A 25,635-nucleotide genomic window follows, 5' to 3' on the forward strand; every position below is an offset into this window, starting at 1 on the left:
TTTGGATAACGAGCTAATGATGAATGACCCTTATTCCCATGAATGATCCAAAATGATAGAAGCAAATAGAATAAAAGCCAATTACCAATAGCCCTCCCCCTCTCAATTACAGTCGGAGAATGGCCTCACGGAAGTTGTCCCCCGCCCCCCCCCCCCCCCCCCCCTTCCATTCCACCAAGGAAAAAAAGAATAGAAAGCATAACGGATGGAGCAAGAGTCGCTCGCATGTGGTATGCAGGAACGCTGGATCATCAGGCGTGACAAACTTAAATTAGCATCAGGCAAAATGTTTAGCTGCCGTGGGTCATTAAGGTCGTTAGATTGAATCAAATCTGAGGGACTTCGACCCCTCGGTGATTATTCAAGTCGCGATCGGCTCATGATCAAATATCAATAGTCATGCTCGTCATCAACTTGATCAGGGCTCGCGCGGTATTCGCTTCTCTTTCTCCGCGCAGGGCTGTATTGGTTGCCGGATGTGAGAGGCCGGGGTCCCGTGGGTTTGCGCGGAGAGGGCGTGGCGCGTGGAGAACGCACGATAGAGCTCTGCAGATGATAGGGTCAGTCTTGATTTCATGCGGCATGGCTGAGGCGTCCTCGAACTTACCTGAGAGGCAACACGGTCCGTATACGCTCGCTCATCCTCCTTGACTTTGGGAGACCGCTCCGGGATGAGAGGACCTTCGTCCTTGACCTTTGGCGGTCTTGGTGGTCCCTGTTGTCCGGTTCGTGAACTTGTCTGCGAGTAGCCAGCATCAGAGATCGGGGAGAGCCGGCTGGCGGCACTGAACCGATTCTGATTGGGGTTGACCGCGGACAGGCTGGGATTGGACCCCCATTGATCAGATGTTGCCCCAATCATGGGCGCTCCATACACCTGCGCCTGTGATTCTAGTTGGTTCTGGTAGCGCCCCGTTGGACCTTGGCGTGGCTGGGGATGCTGGAGATCGAGACTGCCGCGGTGAGCGCGATATTTCGGAGCTTCCGAGACTTGGGATGGGACAAGGGGCGACGGAGGCCGATTCTCCTGCTGCTGCTGATCGTTCAGGGTATAGTTGGAACGCAGCCGGTCATCGCCGTGCGGATCGTACCAGTCACCGGCCTTGTATGCGGCCCCATGTGCAACGTCCGATCCGGATCGAGAAGTATCATAGTACGGGCGGTCCTTGCGTCCGGGTTGGATGCTGTTGCGGATGTTGTCTCCCATGGAAGACGCCGTGGTCTTGGACCAACGAGAGATCTTGGGGAAGAAGGACGAGCTGCTTGACTTGTGTTTCCGTGCCTTTTCAGTTGTCTTGGGGCTGGTCTCGTTGCTGAGGGCTCCCGAAGCCACTGGTACACGAGGGGATGTGGACAGAGGCAAGGAATCGGCCCTTTCGCGACGCGGCTCTGCATTCTCCTGGGACGGCAAATTGGGACTGAGGAACTCCCCGCGCTCGTCGAGATCCATGTCTTCATCGCCCTCGGGGACGGTGCTGACGCGGTGCTCAAGACCTCTGGCTTGTCCATTGCCACGGGCCTCCTGCAGAGGCCGAGACGAGGTGGATAGGTAGCCCGAATGAGTTCCAGGAGAACCAGAGCCGGCGAAACCCTCTGGCTCATAGCCTTCCGGGTCAACACTGGGCGCCCTGCCACTGCGAGCGTATCGACTATCATCCTGGACTGCACGCAGAGCTTCGACCTCTTCCAGTAGCTGTTCCAGCATCTCCTCAATCTTGGTAAGATCATTGGAAGACTTCAGACTCAAACCCTTCAGTGCTCGCTTGAACAGATTCTTTCGTTTCGATCGCAAGTCTTCGCCGTCATCTGCGGACTGGCGGAAACTTCTCGCAACACTGGCAGGCAGTGGGCGTGGTCCACCAATCGCTTTGTATGTCCGTTCGTGCTGCCGGTCGCTGGCATCCATGATCATGCCATCCTGTAGAGCAATGAATTTCTTCATTTCCTCGAATGAGTTGCGCATCTCTGCTGCACTCTTGACGAGTGTCACCAGAATCTCGGTATCTCGAGCATTGCGCTGAGCATCGCGAACAGTAAGCTAGTGGCGGTGGTTAGTGAGAATCTCGACAAGAAAGTGAAAGAAAAAAGAAAAGAAAAAAAGACTCACGTGGTCCATGAGGGCAACAATATCCTTCGACTGAATCCTATCGATGCCTCTTCCAGTTGCGCTATCATACAAAGGCGAACCAATACCGTGGGAGTAGCCACTGAGGTTCCTGTGGTGGGAAGGACCTGTCGGATCATCTGCCCGGAGAGGTGTGTCAAACAGACCCATGCCACCAGCATCAAGTCCACCGAATCCCTTGCCGACCGGTTCGGGAGTATCAGCTCCCGGGGACAGAGGGTTAGCAGCCGATACGTAGCCCTCATCTTTGGCACCCAACGGCGTGCCAAACATCTGACCGCCAGCGTATGGTTGATCGAAATAGTCGTCGGGTCCATAGTCCTCAGCTGCGTAATAGTCTTTGTTGTAACCCAAGCCTAGGCCAGCGCTGCCAGCAGCCGCATCGGCGCCCTCATGGTAGTAGGGAGAGTGATCCGCTTTGGGCGGTGTCTGGTTATAGGCCCAGTTGCTTCCTGGGGCAGGACCTTGGATGATGGATGGATTGGTATTGATCTCAGATTCCGAATCGGGGCTCATCTCGCGATTCTCGGGAAGGGGGCTCTCCACGCTCCGATGTTCGTTTGCGTAGAAATTGGGCGATTCGGTCCGGCCTTCAAGCGACTGGGTTACACTCTGCGGAGGCGAGGTAGCACCCATTCTCCTTGAGAAAGAAGTCTCATCTGGGCTGGCTGCGTCTTGACGCTGCTTGAGAGGGCTTCCTTGACGAGATGCTTGAGGGATCTGTTCCAGCGACTTCATCTGAGGCAGGTTCTGTTGCGGAGGCACTCCGGACTGGTTGGATTTGGTGTCCAGGATGGACGGATCGAGGAGCGAGGCCACCGCCGATTCAACAGCAAGGGGTTGAACGAATTGAGGATTCGCACCAATACCTTGGGCTACACGTTGGCCCTGGCTGATCTTCTGCATATAGCTGACTTCACTGTTATCCGTGTAGTTGGTCAGTCGTTTACCATCGCTGTCGGCGGTCTCCGCCATCGAGTGCCGGTAGTTGGGATCGTACAACTCGGAATCTTCGTGCCAGTTCTCATTTCGGGGTGACAGGGTCGGGGTCTCCTCATAGCCTAGCTCGTGATCGTCATCGTCTCGGTGTCTTAAGATACCGCTATGACTCGCCATCCCGTCCGGTCGAGTAGACCTTGCTAGGCTGGTGCTCGGGGCAGACGAAAGTGATTCGATCGAGAGCCGTGGCTCCAGCGCTCTTTCACTCTCGGGATACTCATAATCATCATGTTGCACCGGATACTGCTGGAGATAATGGTCACTCTGGTTGCTCGCTACGCTCTGAATAGGACTGAGAGTGCGACGGCGAGGATCATCGGTGAAATCGGAATCCTGGCGGCTTGAATGAGGATCGAGAAGATTGGCCGCGGCGATAGCTCCAGCCGCGGCCTCGCTGACTGGCGAGTGATCTCGATCACGAAGGGCAGGATCAGAAGCACTATTAATCGATAGGTTGTGACGCGAAAGATTGCTGTGCTTCAACGCCAACTCGTTTCGCGTGTCCAACGGAGTGCGGTTCGGGGTGCGAGAGGCGGGAGACGCAACGCGCAAGGGTGACACCCGAGGAACATCGTAGAGTGTGGCTTCTTCGTGCGGGAGCGCGGTCCCTGCAGTTTGTTGAGATAGCAAGGAGTCTCGCGTTAACTCCGTTTCGACTGCACTTCTCAGCGGCATGGGTGCCACCTTGTGTCTTTGGAAGACCAGCTCCGTTTCATTGATGCCTCCTGCGGGATGATTTCTGTCCTCACTTCTTCTGTCTTCGTTCGGATCGATGCTGGATTGTGACTCATGCCGTTGCAAGGCGGCTGCTGTCAGAGCAGTCCCCACAATCCCGGCCTTCTCCGCGTCACGCAGTCCTTTGCTTTTCTGGCGCCGGAGTTTATCTTGTTCAGTCAGCTCAGGGCGGTTGGCCCATACGGCGTACGGTGGCTCCAACTTCTTTTCATTGTCTTTGCTTGCCCTGCGTTCTTTCTGGGTCGGATTTGGGTCTCCCGATAGCACGATCCCTTCGTCTTTGCTGTCTTTGTTGAGGACCACCTTCGGTTTCATCACATCAGGCGCACTGGCATGCTTGGAGAGGCGTCGACCCAGCTCATCGCGGGATGGAGAGCTAGCAGAGGAGGTGTAGGAGGCATTGAGGTCCCGTTCGAACTTGTTGGTATTGGAAATGACCTTCTGGTCCTTCTTGAGTTCTTTCAGCTCGGGCAAAATCAGTCTCCTGATCGCATCTTCAACCGTTTCTAGCAACTTCGGGTTGTTGATAGATGATTTGGATGTGCCCGATCGGAACGAGTACTGGTCTCCTGACTTCCGGTGCGAGGACACCGCGGAGGCGCTCAGCAGACTGGACTCTGGACTCACCATGTCGTCGTCCCGGTAGACCTTGCTCTTCTTGCTGGTAGAGGTTTCAGGTGCGTCGTTGCTCAGCTTTTCGGCTACCCGATGAGCGATCCGCTCGGTGCTCAGGCTGCGGCTTCTCTGACGAGATGGAGTTTTGAGGTAGCCCTTGGAGTTGTGGCCCTTTTTTCGGTCAAGGCTTGAGCTTCTTTTCCGTCGGGGAGCAGCAGAGGAGGCTTCGAGCAGGCTATCCGCGGGCATCGACGAGATATCCGACGTCGCCGGGATGTACCTGTCGCGCGAGACACTGGAGAGCTCACTGCCCTGGTCCCGATTCAAGAACTCGATTTCCACCGGGAGGTGTCGAGACGAGTTCTGGTTCTCATCGATGGCAGAGTTCGAGGACGAGACACTGTTATCATCCGGTTCTACCAGGTTCTTCTGCTTCGACGGAGAGCTGAATGAGATGCGGCGGGTGTAGACAGGCCTGCGGTTCCCGCTCGACTCGGAGATCTGAATATGATCTTTCTGTTCCTTCAGCTTCCGAGCAGACGAGGGGGTCACTCGAACACGGACGCTTGGCCGCGAGGTCAAAGAACCAGAACCCTTCCCTCCCTCGAAGTACTCGATCAGAAGGGAGGTCTGGGAGTGATGCGACGAGCGCGACAGTTTGGAATCGTCACCGCGGTCGCGGTGCCTCCACCGGGTAGAAATGGTTACGGGACTCCCGTCGTCTGGGATCGAGTACGACGTCTTGTCTGTGCGTCGAGAGATGTCAGTGGCCAAATCAGTTCCTGTTGTACTGCCGCCCGTGGTGTCGACAAGAGACTCCGTGGGGGCGGGCAGGATCGGTCTGCGGGTGTCGACACCCATCTTGGAAGAGGAGAGCCAGGATCAAGAGAGGTCTTCAGCCACACAAGATCATAGTCTGTGTCTGCCTGTTGAGTCCTTCCGTTTTGGGGAAAGGGTGGTTAGGGAAGGAGTGTAAGGGTAACGAACGAGGCAATTGAGGTAGTGAGTGAAAAGGTAAATGATGAGGGCTTGAACAGGGATATTCAAAGTGCTGAAGGATGGGTTATTATGACAAAAATGAAATCGATGCAGGAAGGACGGTGTAGAGACAGTAGATAGTAGCAGTAGTAATAGTGGTAGTGAATGGTGGGGTGGCCGTGGGTCGGGAGTAGAGTAGAGGGAGGGAAAGACAGAAGTGAATCTGTTACAGGAGTTGGTATCACAGAGATCAAAAAGAAAAGAACACGGTTCAGACAAGGAGACGAGTCATAGCGTACCAGCGCAGAGAAAAAGTGTCCAGAAGGGTGTGAATAGCAGCAGCAGCAGCAGCAGGAAGTAATAGTGGAGTAGTAGTAGTGGTGGTAGCAGTAACAGAAGAAGAATTAGAGGAATCGAAGATGCAAGAAGCCAGCAATAGCGACCAGATCTGCTGGAGATGCAGTCGCCTTACTGTACAGTGTTCAATGTACAGCAAAGCCTCAGCTGTCCGGCCGTATGTATGTATGTATGTATGCGATAAGGAAGCCCAACCGCCAGACCGAATCTGAGGGGGAGATTTGGCATCTAAACTGCGATCATGATCATGGCACTTGTTAGAGAAAAGAAAGCGAGCAAGCAAGCAAGCAATCCGAAAAGGGGAGGGGGGGAAAAATCAATGAAGACAGTCAAACAAACACTGATTGATCAAACAGAGAGGATGAAAAGAGAAAGGAGGATGAGGGAGAAAAAAAGAAGGCTGGAAAGACGGACGGATAAGCCTCAGGTACTTTTTAGCTGGAAGTTCGCTCGTTAGTCTTCATGGGAAACCAACTTTCCAACAACCACTATTTTCCAAGAATCATTTCTCATCTACGTCTCGTCTCGTCTGGTCCGGAGTTTCTATTGCATGCTTCTTTCCACTATTGAATACACAAGTCTTTCCAATCCTCATGGCCCTCTCGGAGCAAATCCATCAGGCAAGGTGGTAATCAACCGCCCCCAGTAAAGCTCCCGTCCGAGTCCTGATTGGGAGAAGCATAAGGTGACGCCCAATCTCATCACCCTGCAAGGTGGCTGGGCAATAATCCGTCTTAGTTTGAGGGCATTGCTAGAGTAACCTTGAACGGTTGAACCTCTATAAGATCAACAGAGTCTCCGTTTCCTGTCAATCGTGTCAAAACCCAAGCTGTCCTTGCTCTGGATCTGGATGTCAGTCTGTAACAGACTCCTGGTTGTTCAGGATATGTTGCATTTTTTGAAACAGAAAGGATACACATCACCGACTGCTCGCTAACAAATAATGGTCTGAAATCAGCTCCTCACGAGAATCGTTTCGCTCACAGTGATGCGTCATCTGTACTTGTCCAGCCCTGTGCTGGTCCAACGTGTGAGACAGAGGGATGAAACATGGACGATGACAAGGCTCAAGATCTGGAGTTGGATTCCGAGTGCGATGGCTGCCATGAGGCACGAAACGGAACCCTTCCAGGAATGCTTCTAGATAGATGGCAATCTGTCACAACGAACAAGTCATGACACCGCTGCTTTTCTGGAGTCTGGACAGTCAACTCCGTACTCTGTACAAACAGGATCCAAGTTCTAAGTAGTATCCACAGTCAGTGCGGGATCAAGACCCGCTCTCCAGGAACCACTGGCGATGGCACTGAACAGGTTAACCTAGGTCAAGAAGGTTAGCCCTCAGTACATAGTGATCATCTCAATAATGTCTATCTAATCATCAGTCAGTTAGTACTTAGTCAGTAACTTGCTTCAGAACTAAAGTTACCTATCTTACAGTAGGTAGCGACCTTGTGTCTTCGGCATCATTGGGTGTGATGGCTGCCAACTCATCACATCCCACCTTCACTCCCGAGGCTTGCTCGGCTCGTTTATTGGTAGCCTTTACAGCCGGCTCCTGGTTCTCTCACACCAATAATAATATAAGAAGTGAAAGGCACATCGTGTCTGGTCAAAACTCCCGACGCGCTTCCTTTAGTCGGTGCTGAGTGATGTGATTGGTTCTTTGTAGTACCTATACCGATCCCCAGCCACCGCGGCCGAGATTCCCAGCCACTGGTTTCTTTCCATCTTGTCTGCATAGACTGGATGGAAATTTTCAGCACTTCCAACAGCAGGAAAGGCTTTCGGCTCATACACGAGTTGATCATATTATCCGGAGAAGTTTCGTTGGACTTTTGCCAGAGTTCGAGTTCCATGGATTGAGGTGTTCAAACGGCATTTCGTGAGTACCATGGTAACGAGTACTCTAGCAAGTATAGCTCCCCCTGGAACGTCCCATACTACTCTCTATCACCTCATACCTTGATCAACCTCAACGCCTACGGAGTAGAGACTAGCACCCTTTAGCCCTTTAGGCACAAAAAAGGCAACATTCTTCATGTGCACTCTAACACACTTGCATGATATTGAGCCACCAGAGGCAAGAACTGTACCTTACATGTACACCTTGCACCGACACCACCGATCGATGCCAAATATAGAATCCGGGAATCGAGCACATCCGCCGCGCAGACTCGCAAGAGTGGTGTTCTGTGCATTACTCGCTGTCGCAATGATCCCAGGGAGTCGAGCCAGGCTTGATCCAACATGATGCACTTCCATAGACTCGTCCAACCCACCGTCTTTGCTGTTTTCTGGTAGCCATTGACAACCTCCTTGAGCTAGGCAATACAATTCCGCTTCAGTTCGGTGGCCAGCAAGTCTGTCCACAATCTACGCAGCTTGCGCAGAACTACTACTGGTTCTTCTCAAAGGTTGTAATGATGCTCACTTACGACTGAAATGGTACTGCCCTGAGACGCTATCGTGGCCATCAGAAAATGCACTTCGTTGATCCTCGAAAGCATAAGATGCTCCCATCGTCAGACTTCAGTCTCTACAGGCATACAGGAACTTGCTTTATGGCCGACACGGCCGTATCCAAGGTACCCGGGGATACTTCCATTACCGTCGTACGTCTTTCTGCAACAGGAAAGGGTGTGATCGGTGACTTGTTCAGATGGAAGAAAGAGGTCTATTGATGGTCGATGGCACTTGGTCTCGTTCGCTCTGGCAGTCGGCTCCAGGATATCTAGAATACTGATGATTAGATTGACAACAGCTCCTACCTGGGGATGACCTAGCTAATATGTAGGAATTGGCGAAACGAACTGGACTAGAGAGGGGGAGAAACGCAGAAATACCCGCGTGATAACTAGATAGAAGCCTATCTACTGAAGTGCTAAGCATTTTAATGAACAGAGGCTTATCTCTTTGATCTAAAATGCTTCTAGCAGGGGTTGTATCCCTGTATGGCTGCATCTACTGCGTGCTCGAGGCTTTGACACCTGAGTTAGTTTTTCTCTTGTAATCAGTTGTGACTCAGGACAATGCCTAATTAAGCAAAAGTCCGATTTCCCTACCACCACCACCACTGGCTTCCCACGACCCTTCCAGAATCAACGTGATGTCGACAATAACAGTCATCTTCGAATAATGCTAGTCTATCTATCAAACAGCATTGATTGCATAATTATCGGTCTCTATCCATTGCCCCTCAAAGCACAATGCTATCAGTATCATGTATACAAGCGGACCAGTCCTGGGGACCGACGCTGCCAGCCGGTTGTTATGGACGGTTCGACTTGACCATTTAGTTTGAGCAGATCTGGCTTTCAATCATACCATCAGTCTTGTTTCTGCTTGTCAGTGGTCCTCGATTGTGGCAGCTCCTTCGAGCCCCAGTAGTTATTGTCGAGTCAAGGAGCCATCTCATCAAACTGGTAATTGAGCATTTTGGTCGCTTGTGTTGGAGTACGACTGACGGACCTTTCAAACATTACCAGGGCACTATCGTCTCCCTGGTTATCATTCAACTGTCGCTACTTCCACTATGGTCTTCAAAAACGTCCCTACAGACGTCCGCATCCATCCCAGCAGCTGTTTTCTCACTCATTGCTGCGCTTGTGCTCGCTCTTCTCTCCCACTTTGAGCATCAGCGATCAGTCAGACCGTCCACGCTGCTAAGCATCTATCTTTTCTTTTCAGTGCTTTTTGATGCCGTCCAAGTTCGATCTTTATGGCTTCGTAACACTCATACTCCACTTGCAGCTGTGTCTACTGCGGAGATGACATTCAAGCTAATCATCACAGTTCTGGAAGGACGAGAGAAACGAGCGTTCCTGCAAGCACAGGGGATGAAGCTGCCACCTGAAACAACAAGCAGTATATATAATCGCACAGTTTTCTGGTGGTTGAATCGGCTTTTTCTCACCGGATACAAGAATACCCTGCGGTTCGATGACTTATATCCGCTTGCATCAGATATGAATTCGGCAAAATTAGGCACTGCCATAGAGAAAGTCTGGATGAAGAGTAAGCAGGCAGGTGGGCTGCTAGAACAGCAGCAGCAGTGCTAACGTCAACCAGCCAAGCAGACGAGGCAATATGCGCTGCTAATGACGACTGCAGTCACACTGAAATGGCCCTTGCTCTCCCCGGTGTTACCCCGTATTGCATTGATTGGCTTCAAGTATTGCCAGCCGCTCCTCCTAGCGAGTGTGGTCAACTATGTTCAGCTTTCGGATGTAGACCGTGACAGAAATGTTGGCTATGGCCTGCTAGGGGCAACAGGAATCCTTCGGAATCAGAGTCTTGAGATCAGGAAAGGTCTCTTGAATGTGATTACCGGCCCTGTCGGCTGTGGAAAGACTACATTGCTCAATGCCCTTCTTGGTGAAATCAAAATTTCCAGCGGCAAGGTCATGATTGACCACTGCTCAACCGCCTTTTGTCAACAGTCACCTTGGCTCATCAATGCATCTGTCAGGGAGAATATCCTTAACCAATCACCATACGACGAGGCCTGGTATAAGAGGGTGATATGGTCCTGCGCACTAGATGAAGACATAGAACAGCTACCTGACCGTGATGATACCGTTGTTGGGAGCCGAGGAATTAGTCTCAGCGGCGGACAGAAGCAGCGGCTGGCTCTGGCTCGCGCTGTCTATACCCGAGCACCGTTGGTGGTGCTGGACGATACATTGAGTGCGCTCGATGCGCGGACTGAGGAGTTGGTCTTTGATCGTCTCCTGTCCAAGATGGGAGTCTTTTGGCACTTTGGCACAACAGTTATCCTGGTCACACATTCGGTGCAACATCTCCAATCTGCGGATAATATCATTGTCTTGGGCTCGGAAGGGCATATTGAACAACAAGGGTCGTTTGTAGACCTAATAACACGAGATGGCGCTGTCCAACGTTTATTAGCTGATTGCCCTCCCAGCACCTTCAAGGCAGCAGATCACAGTTTGGAATCAGCTTCACATACAATCCCCTCAAGCAAAGCTAGAATGAGGACAGCACCGTCATTGCCACATGCTGCTGCTACAACGAGTCTAGAAAGCAAACCTGTATCCGATTCAGCCGTCTTGGTGTACTACCTCAAGTCTATTGGATGGTATCGTGCGTTGGTGTTTCTCACGACAAGCCTAGCGTATGTGGTCTGCACCAGCTTCACTCAGATCTGGGTCCAGTGGTGGACAGAATCGAAGAGTCCTCAGGATGGGTCCTTCCTTGCGGTCTACTTTGCGCTGGCTGCAGGGGCCATCGTGAACTACGCTACAACAATCTGGTGCATGATGATTTCAATCGTGCCTATCTCAGCAGCGAGACTGCACTGGCAGCTCCTTGATGCCGTTATCCACGCGCCAACGTCGTTTTTCTCAACCGTGGACTCGGGAATGACCCTCAACCGGTTCAGTCAGGACATGTCGCTGATCAACAGTCGCCTGCCCGTGTCCATGATGCAGGCAACGCCGATGGCTTTCCAGGCGCTGGCGCAGATTGTTCTCATTGCAATCGGGTCTACCTACATGGCCGTTGCAATTCCCTTCTGCCTCGGCACTACCTGGGTCTTACAGCGCTTCTACCTGCGGACTTCGAGACAGCTTCGCTTACTCGACCTGGAACAGAAATCACCTTTGTTCTCCAGCATTTCCGAGACCTTGGAAGGTCTGCCGACCATCCGCGCGCTGGGCTGGCAGGAGAGATTCGAACGGCGTAATCAGGAGCGGCTGGATGCCTCTCAGCGCCCAGTCTACCTTCTGTACTGCATCCAGCGCTGGCTGAATCTCGTGCTGGATCTCATAGTTGCCGCACTGGCCGTCCTACTAGTTGGTCTCGTCACGAATCTGCCAAGCAGCACCAGCGGGGGCCGTCTTGGTGTCGCGATGCTCAACATCCTTGGTTTCAGCCAGAGCCTGGCGCAGTTCATATTTTTCTACACGGACCTGGAGACATCGTTACAGGCTGTGTCGCGAGTCAAGGAATTCGCGGAGACGGCCGTCTCGGAAGAAGCAGACCCCAGCTCTCTCACACAGCCACCAGATGACTGACCTGATCGCGGCGCGGTGGAGTTCCAAGATACCACGGCTTCCTACACAGGCGACACAAACCACAACGTCCTTCAGGGTCTCTCCCTGAGCATCCGCCCTGGCCAGAAAGTCGGAATATGCGGCCGCCGCGCTGTTCCGCATGATCGAACTCCACCGCGGCAGTATCGCCGTCGACGGAGTCGACCTGCGCAGCATATCCCGCAAGACAGTGCGAACGCGGCTGATCGCCATCCCACAGGATCCGTTCCTGCTCCCGGGCACCGTCCGGTTTAACGCGGCGCCGGGCGGGTCCGACTCCGTCGCAGACGACAGCCATATCATCGCCGCCCTTGCGAAGGTCGGGCTGTGGCCGCACGTCCAGAACTGCGGCGGGCTCGACGCCGACATCGACGCCCTGGCGCTCTCGCACGGCCAGCAGCAGCTCTTCTGCCTGGCGCGGGCGATGCTCCGGCGCGGCACGATCCTCGTCCTCGACGAGGCGACGAGTAATGTCGACTGGGCCACGGATGAGCTCATGCAGCGGGTGATCCGCGCCGAGTTTGCGGACAAGACCATCATCACAGTTGCGCACCGTCTGAGGACGATTCTGTACAGTGATGTGGTGGTGGTCCTGGGCGATGGTCAGATTCTTGAGGCAGGTCACCCCGGGGAACTGCTGGCGAGGGCAGGTCCGTTCCGGGAGCTCTGCGGTGCTCAGGGGATCACTATCGACAGTATCTGAGAGTATATATATCGAAATAATGTATGACCACGGTCATGACACGGCTGGTCTGATGCACGCAGGGCCTATGAGGCGAACAGGCCAGCCTACAAAGCATATAGAGACGCAAGTCACATGGTACGTAATACGAGTATAATAGCATGATAGAGTATGTAGACAAAGATACTATATCCACAAAGGTCATATAAAAACGCCCACACTCCGAAGATGATATGACGCCTATTCACAACAAGAATCACCGATTATGCTTTTTTGTGCTTGTTCCTCCCCCTCCGCTTTCCTCCCTCTGCAAGGAGAACTCACACTCGCCGGCCAGACGCGCCGCATTTAGTCCTCGTACTTGCGCTTGAACTTCAAGCCTTTACCATTGGGCTGGCTGCCGTAGTTGCGCCGCCCCTGCTGCTGCTGCTTCTTGTCGCGGCTCAGGCTGGCGCCCAGCTGGATGTCGATGCGCGGAGGGGTGGAGAAGCCAAAGCCCTTGGCGACCTTGACGAGGTCGAGCTTGTGCACGTCGAAGACAGAGCGGAGGGAGTGCGAGGCGTAGGCCTGCAGGTAGGAGCGGTAGCCTTCTTTGGCGGACTGTGGCGATTGAGTTAGCATCGGGATATTACATGAATGAATGAATGAATGGAGGGAAGGGGAAGGGGATAGGGGCAACGCACCTTGTTGAGGTAGTAGTTCTGGCCGATGAGCTTCTCGAGCTGGGACTGCACGTTGACGATCTTCGAGGCCGGGAACTCGAACTCGACGACGGGCACGCGGGCTTCTTTCAGGTGCTTGAGGAAGCCGACCTCGGACGGCTGCAGGAACATCAGGCTGCGGCCCTTGGCGTTGGCGCCACGGGCTGTACGACCGACTCGGTGGATGTAGTCTCTCGGGTCATCTGGGGGGTCGAACTGGATGATCCAGTCAACGGCGGGGATCTATTCATACCGACAGTTAGCCACTGATTGGTGGTGGGAACCAGTCAAAAGGGAGACTTACATCCAAACCTCTGGCGGCCACGTCGGTACAGATCAGGGTACCCTGTTTGGCGTTGCAGAATTCGAAGAAAGTGTTGGTACGTTTCTGTTGCTTCTGCTTGCCGTGCAGCTCGAGCACCGGCAGGTCGATGTAGTTGAGGAGTTCGGCGTGGTATTTGACGCAGTTGCAACTCGAGAAGAAGACAATGATCTTCTTCTTGAGGTTGCGCTTCAGGAAGGAGAACAGAAGCAGGAAACGCTTGTCGGCTTCGCAAATGACGTAGCCTTGTTCCAGTCCCTCGACCGTGCTGTGCTCCTTGCGATGATCCACGTTGATGTACAGGGGGCCCGGTCGGAGCGAAATGCGCGCCAGATCCTCGACCTTGGTTGTCTGGGTGGCTGAGAACAGCATGGTCTGTCTCTCCTCCGAGGGCAGGATCTTGACGATCTGACGCATTTCGTCTTCGAAACCGACTTCCAGAATCCGATCCGCCTCATCGATGACAAGTGTCTTTAGGTTCTTGAAGACAAACCCTTGGGTGTTCTGCAGGTGATCCAGGAGACGTCCGGGCGTCGCAATGAGAAGGTTGACACCCTTCATGAGCTTCTCCGCTTCGGCTCTGCGGTTGGCACCGCCAATGACGATACCGTATGTCTGGGAGCTGAAAGAACAAGTCAGCCTCTGTCAAACAAAGTAACAGCTAATCTCATGATTCGCTTACTGGTGCTGGCACAATTCCCTTGCGACACCAAAGATCTGCAGCGCGAGCTCACGAGTGGGAGAGACGACAAGGACACCAGTACCTGATGACGGGGTCAGCATTCAATCCATAGCCACAAAAAAATTGCCAAAAGTCTTACCGTTTCTAGGCTTGAACCGCAGGGCACTCAGCATCTCCACCGCAGGAATCAAAAACGACAAGGTCTTTCCGGATCCCGTCTTCGCAGCACCCAGAACATCACGGCCCGCCAGTAGAGGAGGGATGGTCCGCCGTTGAATCTCAGTCATGGTCTCGAAGCCCATCTCATTGATGGCTTTCAATGTCTTCTCCGACAACCCCAGCTCTGTGAACTTCTGAGGCTCGCCGTCGACCGTCGGCAGCCGAACGGCATCCATCGAGGGCAGATCCGCAGCCTCTGCGTCGTTCTTATCCTCAGCGTCCCCATCCTCATTATCCGATCCATCCTCCTCTACCTCAGCCTCGTCGTCGCTGGCCTCATCCACGGGACCAGAAGTGGCCGCTTCGTCGTCCTCCTCCTCCTCTTCCTCGTCACTAGACGAGTGGCTCACTTTCCGCTTCTTCAGCGCCTTCTCCTTCTCCTTCCCGCTCTTCTTATCCGCCTTGACCTCCTTCTTCGCAGAAGATTCGGTCACGGCCCCGTTCTCAGCGGCGGGTAGGGGACTCGCATCGTCTGCGGTCTCGGCCGTCGCGCGTCCGTTCCCACCGTGCTTTCTCTTCCGCTTCTTCGTGATCGACTTCGCCGTATCCACAGGGCCCGGCATCTTGATCGCGCTCCTATGTGGTGGAGGACTGAGCCGTTCTCTGAGTTGAGGATTGGAGGTGGGTTGGAATTGTGGAATTGGTGGTTCGGTTTCCCTCTGCCTTAGCTTTTTTTTTCTCTCTTTTGGATCTTTGCTTTTTTTTTTTTCTTGGGGCCGCTCCACTGTAGATTTCACGTCACGTGGTGATAGTGTTGATAGGGTAGGGTGATGTGTCAGCATGTTATATGCCTGTCTTTTAAGGCATCAACCTGCTTTGAAAGTGTTTACAGAGTACTGTGTGAACTGGCGATTCATGTCAATGAATCAGTGCAATAATACATATTTGATCAGATTGAAGCAGTAAGTGACTGAGCTATGGTATTGTCTCATGACAGAGGCTAGGTATAGGTGGGCCATCGATCATCTTCCAGTTCCACCTACTGGACGACCAGAACTACATGTAGCACTCTTACAGATTTGAACATTCGAAAACAAATTGACTGGCTGAGAGAATGATTAGAAGGGAGTACTTGGACTGAGCACTGCTTGTGCCCATGAGTGAATCTCAATTGGTATTGCAAAGGCCATGAACCGGTCGGCTTTGACCTTTCAAGGGATGCTATAAGATGGTCTGCGCTCTCCCTCAAGGGTAAGTTGGAAATTCTGACATCCGATAGTATCAGATTCAAGATGTGGTAGACATGAACATGTTTCATCAAGACACACAAGTCTCATGAATGGAGGTCGCAAGACCCAACCTCATACCCCTTGTAAGCAGTAGCACTACCCCTTTTGACAGCCAAACCCTCAACGACCTAGTTTCTTGGACTGCGGCTGTGCTGAGATTGAAGAGGCTTTGCCTTCCATTTCAGATTCTAGATGAAGTGAAATCTGGATGCCTAGCTGATGCATTGTAGCGTGTGTTCTTCAAGTAAGATCAATCGATGGCGGTTCTCCTCAGGGTGGATGCTTGTCAGATGAAGTCGTCCCGGCACAGGCACAGGTTTTCGCGATGTCTCCGCATTTCAACAAATCCCAATGGCCACTTGCGTCGGACACATGTGGAGGTATTCAGATCACGTCGTCGAGTGCCAAAAGCGCAATCCGTTATGAACTAAGGGTTTTAGTTAGATGACTTGACTCCAATCGCATCTTTGTCTTGCCCGAGCGAGCCAAAGAACATCTTGACCACTAGCTATATCAGCAGAATTTAGCTTGGCACATGAGTGATTGAGAGATCGTGTGTACATAGTATGCCCCCTGGAGGCAAGACACAGATCTCCCAAAATAGTTAGTCATTCGCTGCCATGGATTGATTGATGCTCCGCTTCTAAATGTTAGTTTTGTGTTCCTGAAACATAACTATGTATGCGTACAATGCGCAGTTTTGTCTGCGGCGGTCTCTGGGCTTGGAACTGAATCGATATGTAACGAGTAGATTCTCCATCAAATTGACTGTCGCAAACTGTGTAATCGCATGACGAGTCCCCAGAGCAAACAGCGGAGGATACTAGATGATCCATGAGCTGAGACGTCATGGCGCGCATTCCAGTGGGAGTGATCGACTCCAGCCTCCAGTCTCCGGTGTCGATCAGGGATGAAGTCTGCCGCGCAACAATGCTTGATTTTCAGCACGGCTGGGACAGCTCTTCCGTTGAACTAGTCGGTGTGCTGGAGTTGAAGATCTGTACGGAGGATTCGTAGCATATTATTGTGCTCCATGCGGTAGATTAGTATAGGTAGGGTGGGCGTATCATTGCAAAATGCTGATAAAACTGAAATCCCACACATGCAGAAGGGATGGCTAATTGCGCCAAGGGTCCCTGGGAGGCTGTGCATTGTTCCATGTTCGATAACTATCCTTTTGATCCCCTTTGACCTGACACAGGGCGCTAGATTAGATGGTTGTCAGTTGTCACAATGGAGATGACATTTTTTACCTTGTATATTATTATCCTTGAAGGACAACGACAACCTCTGATCTTCCCGGTATTCATGGCAGAATGCAGATATTTCTCATATTCTCCACCAAGGACTAGCTTAAAATCGGTCAGTTCGTGGGAGCTGGGACGTAGAATCGCCCCCATGATCCATCAGACTTTGGGGTGGCGGGAAACTATTAATAGTAATGGCAACTGGATCATACATTTATAATAATAATAAGTCCACGGGCCACATGCTGGCAATAATTCATAATGGCGTGGGAAGCCTGATTAGGTCAACCCGACTCTGTAGTGACCAATTGACCATGGAAGTGGCTGGGTGATTGATGGGTTTGTTCAACCTCTACGGAGTAGAGTAACGATGCGCAGTGCCTTAGCGAGAACAATGGGACTGGTCCAAGTTCCACTGATGCTTCCAAACACCATGGATGCCGAGTACCTAATTTCGCAATCCTTGGGATCATTGATTTGTTACCATCAAAGAACATCCTAGCCATAATGATCATCTCTAGGACTGTAGGTAGACCACCTACTACTAACTCGGTAGTCGCCCGTCCTGAGGCAGGTACAGGAGGATTCTCTCAGCTTTGAAGAGGCAAGACTAGAATTGAAGAATGCATGAATGAAGACTGAAGAGAGAGAGAGAGAGACTAAAGACCAGGATGACATCTGGTGCCGCCGACGTAGCAGAAGCGCGATCAGGCACAGCGAATGAAGAGCAGTAGTTATTTGGATCTGGCTTCATGCTAATGACGCCCCTGAGGGACGCGCGTGCATTCATTGGGAACTGAGGGTCACTACGGGGGCTGGTTAGACGTTAGTACCTTACACAGTACGGAGTAGTGTAGCCTACATAGTCCATAAGAATGGAAGTATCTACCAGACTAGCACCCAGTACCAACTACCGACTACCAAGGAAACTTAGGCGCATTCCATAACGGTAAATATTAGTTATTATTACCTATTATTACACAATTACAGGCTTACAGCACTACCATACACAGATACCTAGTACCTACCTTACGCTACTACTAAGAGGCATCTGGGAAGCCAAGATGATATGCCCTTTCCAAGTCGTCATAAGAATGAAATCTGGTTCTCCTCATTGTTATGAGTACATAGTAGGTCTTCTCATTAATAACAATCAGGCTTCCACTTTATCATCTCATGTCTCTGCACCCTTGTATTTCCTTTGGATGAATGACTCTCGCTTCTCTGTTACGATTTACGACTCTTTGACACGAACTGCCTCTCACATCCCCAATACTAATAGGTACCTACTACCCTTACATACCACACAACCACCACGACTACGAGACTATCGATCTGCAATTCTACATAGATCGAATCCAACCGTGCTGTGCCTGGATTGTCCTCTGAACCACTTTCAATCTCATCCATCGCATTGACCAGTGTTCATTGGTCACTGTCTCAAACAACCCCCCTGCTGACTCAGCGCTCGAGGGTGTTTCACGGGCATTCCTGCTGGTCTCTTTTCCCCCCCGTTCTCTCTGTCTGCTGTAATCGAATCTCGTCTCATCTCTCTTCTTCATTCTACTTCCCTCGTTTCTGTTTCTGTTTCTTTCCTTCTTTACACTTCCCATCCCCGACCCACACAGTTTGAGTGTTGGAGAGGGAGACCGAAGAGAGAAAGAGAAGAGAAGAGAAGAGAAGAGAAAGAGAGACTGAAAGAGACGGCGCGAGAACGACGGCCTCAAATCATCCCTCTCGACGAAACGCCCGTCCTTCCCCCCCTAGTTGTTTTACTCTCTTTTTTTGGCCCATACACTAACTTAACCTGTGTGTCGCCGTCCCACTCACTTCAGATTCATCAACCAACATCACACCTGAATACTGTCGTTCACTACATTCATTTTTGTATACTCTGTTGTTTTTTTATTTTTTTTCTGCTTTCTTGAGAATCGTCATTCATTCCTTGCGACGTATTCTCCGATCGTTACACCATCGACGTATCAGTCATACAACCAATCCTTTCCCTCGTCGTCGCCTGACACCAAAGATCCGCGCCGGTTGTTATCGATCTATGCTCTGGACTGTCGTTCAATGACCAAAAACTCGATATACGCAGATCATACTTCCTGGAATAGACTTCGGTCCTCTACCATTTGGACCATTCCCCTCGCTTCCGACTAGGTTCAACAGCTCACCAGTCCAATACAACCTTTGGTTCATACAAGATTTCCGCATCCGGCCGGTCCCTCAGTTGGTACTCTGGAGTACCACCTCTCCCATTCGACAGCCATCATTCCTCCTTTTTCAAATCGAATCTATTCCCCTCCATTGACAACTCCTTCATTCCTCCCCAGCCAAAAGAACATTCCGATTGATATCAATCTGCCACCATGCGGTTAATATCGCTCCTCCTCAGCGTATTCGTCGCCTTTCTCACAACACCGCTAGTGTCGGCGACGAAACTCATCGAATCGAATGCTTTGAACCTCTGTCAAGACAGTCAGAACTTCACAGCCACCTTTTTCAGCGTCACCTTCACCCCCAACAACCGGTCGCTAGCCTTCAGCTTCGATGGTGTCGCTGCGATCTCTGGTAAAGTCAAGGCCGAGTTGATTCTCACTGCCTATGGATACGAAGCCTTGCGGAAGGAGTTGGATCCTTGTACGATGAACTTGCCGGGCCTCTGCCCCATGAACGCCGGTCCGATCGATGTGCCCAGCGCCAATGTCGTTGTCCCCGAAGATGTGGCGGCCAAAATTCCAGGTAAGGAACACTGGTGCTAGCCTGGGTCGACCAAAGTCCCGCTAACCTATCTCCTAGGTATTGCCTACACCGTTCCCGATCTGGATGCCAAAGTACGTATCTATATCAACTCCACCGAGACCGGCAAGAGTATCACCTGCATCGAAGCCAGTCTGTCCAACGGCAAGACGGTTTACCAGAAGGGCGTTGGATGGACGACGGCCATCATTTCAGGATTGGGTCTCGCCGCTTCTGCGATCACATCAGGCTTGGGGCACTCCAACACTGCCGCTCATGTCGCAGCCAACGCGCTTTCCCTCTTTGGCTTCATGCAGTCTCAGGCGATGTTCGGCATGGTCTCCGTCCACATGCCCCCGATCGTCGAAGCCTGGACGCAGAACTTCCAATGGAGTATGGGAATCATCCACATCGGCTTTTTGGAAACTCTCTGTACCTGGTATCAACGATCCACCGGTGGTACTCCGTCCACCATCCTTTCCGAGTTGTCCACCACCTCAGTCGAGGTTTTGAAGCGCAAGAAGCGTTCCATCGATACTGCCACAAATCTGATGAAGAGAGGCGCCGGTGCGCTCGCGAAACGGGCCGACGCCGCCACCGAGACAGCAACTTCCTCGAACATCGTTGTGCGCGGTATACAACGTGTTGGATTCACGGCCAAAATCGAACAGACCAATATCTTCCTGACTGGTCTCATCTTCTTTGTCTTCTTTGTCTTTATAGTCATGGTCATCGTCGCTCTCTTCAAGGCAGGGTGCGAGATTCTAGCCAAGAATGGCCGGATGAAGAGTGACAAGTTCTCCGATTTCCGAAACGGCTGGAAAGTCGTCGCGCGAGGCATCCTCTTCCGGCTGACCCTGATCGGCTTCCCTCAGATGTGCGTGTTGTGTCTCTGGGAATTCACCCGACATGATTCCGCTGCTGAGGTGGTCCTGGCAGTAATCATGTTCCTCTCGGTGCTCGGCGCCCTGGGATGGGCTGCTTTCAAGGTTATTCTTCTGGCGAAACGTTCAGTCGTCATGCACAAGAACCCAGCATACGTCCTGTACTCGGATCCCTCATGCTTGAACAAGTGGGGATTCCTCTACGTGCAATACCGGGCCACTGCCTACTACTTCGTTGTGCCGGTCCTGGTGTATCTTCTCATCAAAGGTATGTTCATTGGTCTGAGTCAACCTGCGCCAATCGTACAGACGGTCGCGCTTGTCATCATCGAGGCCGCTATGCTCATTGCAGTGAGCGTTTTGCGCCCCTGGATGGACAAGAAGACGAACATCTACAACATCACCATTGCCGCCATCAACTTTGTCAATGCGATCTTCCTGCTGTTCTTTTCGGAAGTCTTCAACCAACCAGGACTCGTGACGGGTGTGATGGGCGTCATCTTCTTTGTGTACAATGCAGTCTTCGCATTGATCCTCCTGATCCTGGTGCTGATCGCATCCATTTACGCCATCGTATCGAAGAACCCCGACACTCGCTACCAGCCGATGAGGGACGACCGCGGCTCGTTCATCAAGTCGCATAGTCAGCTGACCACGGAGCTGGATGCTCTAGGCGCCACTGCCCGTGGTGATGTCAAGGACCCCTCGTACAACAAATCGCCCTTTGACGATGACGACGGGTCCTTCTCTAGCGGCAACGGTGCCAGCATTGGACGGCAAACCCTCCAACCCTCGCAGGAAGCACCGCACCGCCCAGCGCATGTATCACCGGTTGACCCATCGGTACCTCTATTCCCCAGTCCCGGCGACGGACGGGGACCCCCTAGCTACGGACGATCCCCATCACCCGTACCATACCGAGCTCAACACAACGCGAGCCCGTGGCAGAGAGGAGCGGGGTACGATCATTGAAGGAAGATCTCACTATGACTGTTTTTTTTTTTTTTTTTTTTCTCAGCCTTGCTTGAAATGAAGTTATGGCGTAAGCGCGGGAGTGGGCTGGCCATTCGTGCTATCCTAGCTTTGATATCATATTATTCGACTATTTTTTGCTTTTCTGCCTCGTATCATTTCCCCTAACCCTCCATTCCCTTTTCTGCTTCCCTGTGATATACTCTCTCAAAATTCCCTTTCTTCTCTTCCCTATTGCTCTCATTATATCCTTATGAGGATGGCTCCTTTTTTTTTTACCCTTTTCTTTTCTTTTCCCTTGCAATTACAGCTGGCGTTCTGAAGCATGGGATCTGGGTATCGGAACCTGGGTTTGTGGTCTCTTTCTCAGTTTGATTTGCAATTATCCTTCCAGGGACTCTCGGGTCTCCGCCGAGCTCCTATGGTGTACCATGTACCATCTGGCGGTTTCATGTATCGACCCTCTGACAGGAATCATAATGCTAGAGCTTGCGTGTGACCGCGCAGGTGTTCCATCGTGCTGAACGCAGGTGTCTTGTATGTGTAGATCGCTGTGTAGCTTGCACATTGCACATTGCACTGTCGCATACCGGTGAGAATGAGGATATTTTTTCAAGAGGGTGCATTAATGATTTCTTTCTTATCATCCACGGCGGGACGGGGTTCTCCCCCTACGGAATGACCATGCCGATATCGTATAACAACAAGCCTTTGCCTTTTAGAACACGCTCAAATATAAAGGACACAACAAAAAAAAAAAGAAAAAAAAAGAAAAGAAAATCAGATCTTTGAGATGTAAACAGATACAAAAAAAAAAAAAAGCAAAATACAAAGCTCTCACTCATCGCTTCTCACCCAGTCCCGGCGGAGGTCCCGAAAACCCCGACGGGCCGAGTCCCGGCGGTGCAGGCGGGCCCGTTACACCGGGCCCAGGGCTGGGGCTGAAACCGGGCTGGTTCGGCAGCGGCATAGGCGGGAAACCCTGGCCTGGGCCGCCAGGAGGCGGGATCTGGAAGGTCGGCGGAAAGCCGCCTGGTGGTGGGACGGGGGGAAAGCCCTGTCCGGGGCCGCCGGGGGGCATGTTGGGGAGAGGCGGTGGGGGAAGACCGCCTGGTGGAGCGGCGCCGGAGCCTGCTGGAAGGAATGGGGGCGGGAAGGGGAGGCCTCTACCGCCGGGGGCTGGGGAAGGGTTCAGTTCAGTCAGCTGGGGTTGGGGGTTTTTTTGGTTTTTCGGGTAAGGGTGGGCGGATACGTACGCATTGGCATGCCTGGGGCATTCGGGGCGCCTGGTGGAGGGATGCCGAACGGGGGAGGAGGTAGTTGACCTGGACGATCTGGTTAGGACGCTGTGGGTAAGGGCGATTATGGTCCCGCGCCTGTCAGGCGACGCGGGACGAGACAAGCGTAGCTCTCAACGCACCTGGGAATCCGAACGGAGGGAAGGCCCCCGGAGGAACCATTGCAGGGTTGGGGACTGCCTGGCCCTCAGCCGCGTATGACGACGTGATCGAGTCGATGACAGATTGTGCTTTTTCCTGTCCGATTTCTGTCGAGGGGTGTTAGCTGTGTTCGCTGCGTGGGAGTCTAGTCTGACTCGAGGGGAATGCCGTACGCTGATAGTATTCCACCACGTTCCTCAGATGGTTGCGACCCGAATTGTGGGCTTTGCGCACACTCATCGAATCGTGCGTGAGATATACATCGCAGTAATCACCTATCCAAGGCATAGTCAGCATATGCAGCTTGCGACGAGGTCTTTCATGGACGGATTGAGTTCGAATGCGCTTGGACGGCGGGAGAGCGGCGGCCAAGACGTGTTAAATGGGAACAGCGGAGACCTACAGAAGAGTACAGTGAATGTCAGTCTGAGTCTTCATCCAACTTGAAGACGGGGGTACTTATATTTCGGCATTTTGAACGCTTGGAGCTATTGCTCTGCAAATGCACAGGCGAACGTGAAATCGGCGCTCAATAAGCGCGTGGCGCGTCGAAGTCTTAAGCTGTGCCGGTACCCACTTGTTGAGTACAGAAAGTAGCGAGTGTGCAAGCCGCCCGGAAGTGCGCGTAATGATACAGAGATTCTGTCAACGACAGTCCGCGAGAATACAAATTGAACAGTCGCATGTAGATTTTAGCTGCTGGCGGAGAGATCCATACAGCGGAGGTTATCAAGGCGGTGGGAGGTGGCAGAACCCAGCGATCCTCAGGCACAAAGGCATCTCCGTGTTCATCTCCGAACTATGACTGACCATCAGTAACTTCATTTTCAGAGTTGCAGCTTGATGAACTTTTTGTACTCTTCATTCATACAGGAGTTATGAAAGCTGGCTCTCTGAGTTCTACAACGATGACCTCCTTTTCCAAGCATGAGCTCATTCTTTGAGAGTATGGCAGAGCTATATATAGCTCTGTTTGACCATGGGTCAATCAAAGCAAAGTGACCTTCTTCTCAGGCAGCCAGGAGTCTTCAGGAGGTCAACATACATTAAATGGGCATCATTCGAGCGTGGCAATGTTGCAATTCTCGGCTTATGCCTCATCAAAATACGGGAGGTTGTCCTAAATTGAAGCTCTGCTCATGTTTCTGCCTGAACCGATTTGGGACCAATCCCCCATCCGGTTGAGCATCTCATAGTCCCAAGGATCTCATCTTATGGCTCCGCTGGCTACCTTCACTTTGCACTGATGCCTTATTCGATTCATGATGGCGTCAATGGATACAATCCCTCTGCCTCAGAGGATAAGAATGCCTTGCAATTGTGCACTGATCATATCCACAAGACTCAAACACATCTATCTCAGAAATCATTAGCAATGGCAGAACACAACATATCCTATCCTGAAACTGCACATGTGACAGTGCACAAGCTCCACAAGGCGGAGACTATCGAGCCATCGCAGGAGATATACACATACCAGCCCCCAGCTCAACAGAGTCGTTCCGCGCGTCGACCATGCTGGAAGCCTCGGAAAGGGCGAAAAAGGATGATAGTAATCGCACTTGTTGTGACGCTAGTTACCTTCTTCTTGAGCTTGATAGCAGGACCTACTCTAGGCTACATTTACAGCCAGTATCCTGACTATGGGCACATTGACTATGTCCTGGTGGATGAGTTCAGCAGACATCCCTTCTTTGACAATTTCTGGTACTTTACGGACGAGGACCCTACCCTGGGATTTGTCGAGTAAGACCCCTTGATTTTGGTTTGTCTTGCTGAGTGGGAACTCACAATCTCTAGGTATGTCAACCAAACCACGGCTGAAACCATGAGCTTGACTCAGGCCACGGAATCTTCTGTGATTATCAGGGTGGACAACAAGACCAGTCACGCACCACGGGGGCGAAAGTCCGTCCGCCTTGAGTCTCGAAAAACGTATCATAGCGGTTTGTTTCTCTTTGACATCATCCATACCCCCTATGGCTGCGGAACGTGGCCTGCACTATGGCTGGCAGATACATACAACTGGCCGCTGAACGGGGAGATTGATGTGCTGGAGACAACGAATGGGGGAACGGAGGGGAACACGGTCACGCTGCACACTACCCAGGGCTGCAGCGTCAAGGGACGGCGCAAGCAGACGGGAAAGGCGCTGCACTCGACGTGCGACGATCAGCACGGCACGGTGGGATGCGATGTGCAAGCTCCACCGGCTACATATGGCCCGGAGTTCAATGAGAATGGCGGAGGTGTAAGTCGCTCTTTCCGGTCATCTTCTCATAAGATGACTTCTAACGTAATGCTAGGTCTATGCGGTTGAATTGCAACACGCAGGGATTCGGGTCTGGATGTTCCCTCGTTCCTCTATACCAGAGGACCTTGTGAAACCCCACTACAGTCCTGACCCGTCCAGCTGGGGGACTCCCCTCGCCGACTTCCCCAGTACTAATTGCTTCACGCCTCAGTACTTCCGAAACCAGAGTATCATCATCAACATCGATCTGTGCGGTGAGATGGGCGCCCAGCCCGAGGTGTATTCGGATTTGTACAACTGCCCAGCGACGTGCGAGGAGTATGTTTCCGGCAACGCGCGGGAATTCTCAGAGGCGTACTGGGAGTTTGGGTGGTTCCGTGTCTATCAAAGCAGATGA

At 52.1% G+C, this 25,635-nt stretch overlaps 7 protein-coding genes across 7 annotated transcripts, besides 9 other annotated features; 4 read left to right on the forward strand and 3 right to left on the reverse strand.

The window, feature by feature from the left end:
• Positions 1–138: 138 nt before the first annotated feature.
• Positions 139–164: a microsatellite.
• Positions 165–390: 226 nt separating this feature from the next.
• On the reverse strand, positions 391–5,335 carry ACLA_052300 (uncharacterized protein; the record flags this gene model as incomplete). Its single annotated transcript, XM_001272182.1, has 3 exons — positions 391–546; positions 608–2,038; positions 2,108–5,335. 3 exons carry the CDS (start codon positions 5,333–5,335, stop codon positions 391–393), a joined length of 4,815 nt encoding a protein of 1,604 aa, XP_001272183.1.
• A 451-nt stretch (positions 5,336–5,786) lies between these two features.
• Positions 5,787–5,806: a microsatellite.
• Positions 5,807–5,808: 2 nt separating this feature from the next.
• Positions 5,809–5,860: a microsatellite.
• Positions 5,861–5,966: 106 nt separating this feature from the next.
• Positions 5,967–5,987: a microsatellite.
• An 87-nt stretch (positions 5,988–6,074) lies between these two features.
• Positions 6,075–6,100: a microsatellite.
• A 3,479-nt stretch (positions 6,101–9,579) lies between these two features.
• ACLA_052310 (putative ABC transporter) lies at positions 9,580–11,847 on the forward strand (the record flags this gene model as incomplete). Its single annotated transcript, XM_001272183.1, has 2 exons — positions 9,580–9,826; positions 9,881–11,847. The coding sequence occupies 2 exons, from the start codon at positions 9,580–9,582 to the stop codon at positions 11,845–11,847; spliced, it is 2,214 nt and encodes a 737-aa protein (XP_001272184.1).
• Positions 11,848–11,986: 139 nt separating this feature from the next.
• ACLA_052320 (ATP-binding cassette transporter) lies at positions 11,987–12,568 on the forward strand (the record flags this gene model as incomplete). Its single annotated transcript, XM_001272184.1, has 1 exon — positions 11,987–12,568. One exon carries the CDS (start codon positions 11,987–11,989, stop codon positions 12,566–12,568), a length of 582 nt encoding a protein of 193 aa, XP_001272185.1.
• A 327-nt stretch (positions 12,569–12,895) lies between these two features.
• has1 (ATP-dependent RNA helicase HAS1) lies at positions 12,896–15,034 on the reverse strand (the record flags this gene model as incomplete). The annotated part of the gene is made up of 5 exons (XM_001272185.1): positions 12,896–13,147; positions 13,231–13,491; positions 13,553–14,192; positions 14,253–14,334; positions 14,392–15,034. 5 exons carry the CDS (start codon positions 15,032–15,034, stop codon positions 12,896–12,898), a joined length of 1,878 nt encoding a protein of 625 aa, XP_001272186.1.
• A 3,564-nt stretch (positions 15,035–18,598) lies between these two features.
• Positions 18,599–18,638: a microsatellite.
• Positions 18,608–18,634: a microsatellite.
• A 681-nt stretch (positions 18,639–19,319) lies between the features above and the next one.
• On the forward strand, positions 19,320–21,545 carry ACLA_052340 (transient receptor potential ion channel family protein; the record flags this gene model as incomplete). The annotated part of the gene is made up of 2 exons (XM_001272186.1): positions 19,320–19,692; positions 19,750–21,545. The coding sequence occupies 2 exons, from the start codon at positions 19,320–19,322 to the stop codon at positions 21,543–21,545; spliced, it is 2,169 nt and encodes a 722-aa protein (XP_001272187.1).
• A 21-nt stretch (positions 21,546–21,566) lies between these two features.
• Positions 21,567–21,586: a microsatellite.
• Positions 21,587–22,296: 710 nt separating this feature from the next.
• Positions 22,297–22,325: a microsatellite.
• Positions 22,326–22,386: 61 nt separating this feature from the next.
• ACLA_052350 (putative U1 snRNP complex component Yhc1) lies at positions 22,387–23,272 on the reverse strand (the record flags this gene model as incomplete). The annotated part of the gene is made up of 4 exons (XM_001272187.1): positions 22,387–22,724; positions 22,802–22,879; positions 22,966–23,091; positions 23,158–23,272. The coding sequence occupies 4 exons, from the start codon at positions 23,270–23,272 to the stop codon at positions 22,387–22,389; spliced, it is 657 nt and encodes a 218-aa protein (XP_001272188.1).
• A 1,087-nt stretch (positions 23,273–24,359) lies between these two features.
• On the forward strand, positions 24,360–25,635 carry ACLA_052360 (glycoside hydrolase family 16 protein; the record flags this gene model as incomplete). The annotated part of the gene is made up of 3 exons (XM_001272188.1): positions 24,360–24,730; positions 24,785–25,235; positions 25,291–25,635. 3 exons carry the CDS (start codon positions 24,360–24,362, stop codon positions 25,633–25,635), a joined length of 1,167 nt encoding a protein of 388 aa, XP_001272189.1.

This window comes from Aspergillus clavatus, genomic scaffold (assembly GCF_000002715.2).
Source record: "Aspergillus clavatus NRRL 1 1099423829800 genomic scaffold, whole genome shotgun sequence".
In the NCBI taxonomy this organism is placed as follows: domain Eukaryota; kingdom Fungi; phylum Ascomycota; class Eurotiomycetes; order Eurotiales; family Aspergillaceae; genus Aspergillus; species Aspergillus clavatus.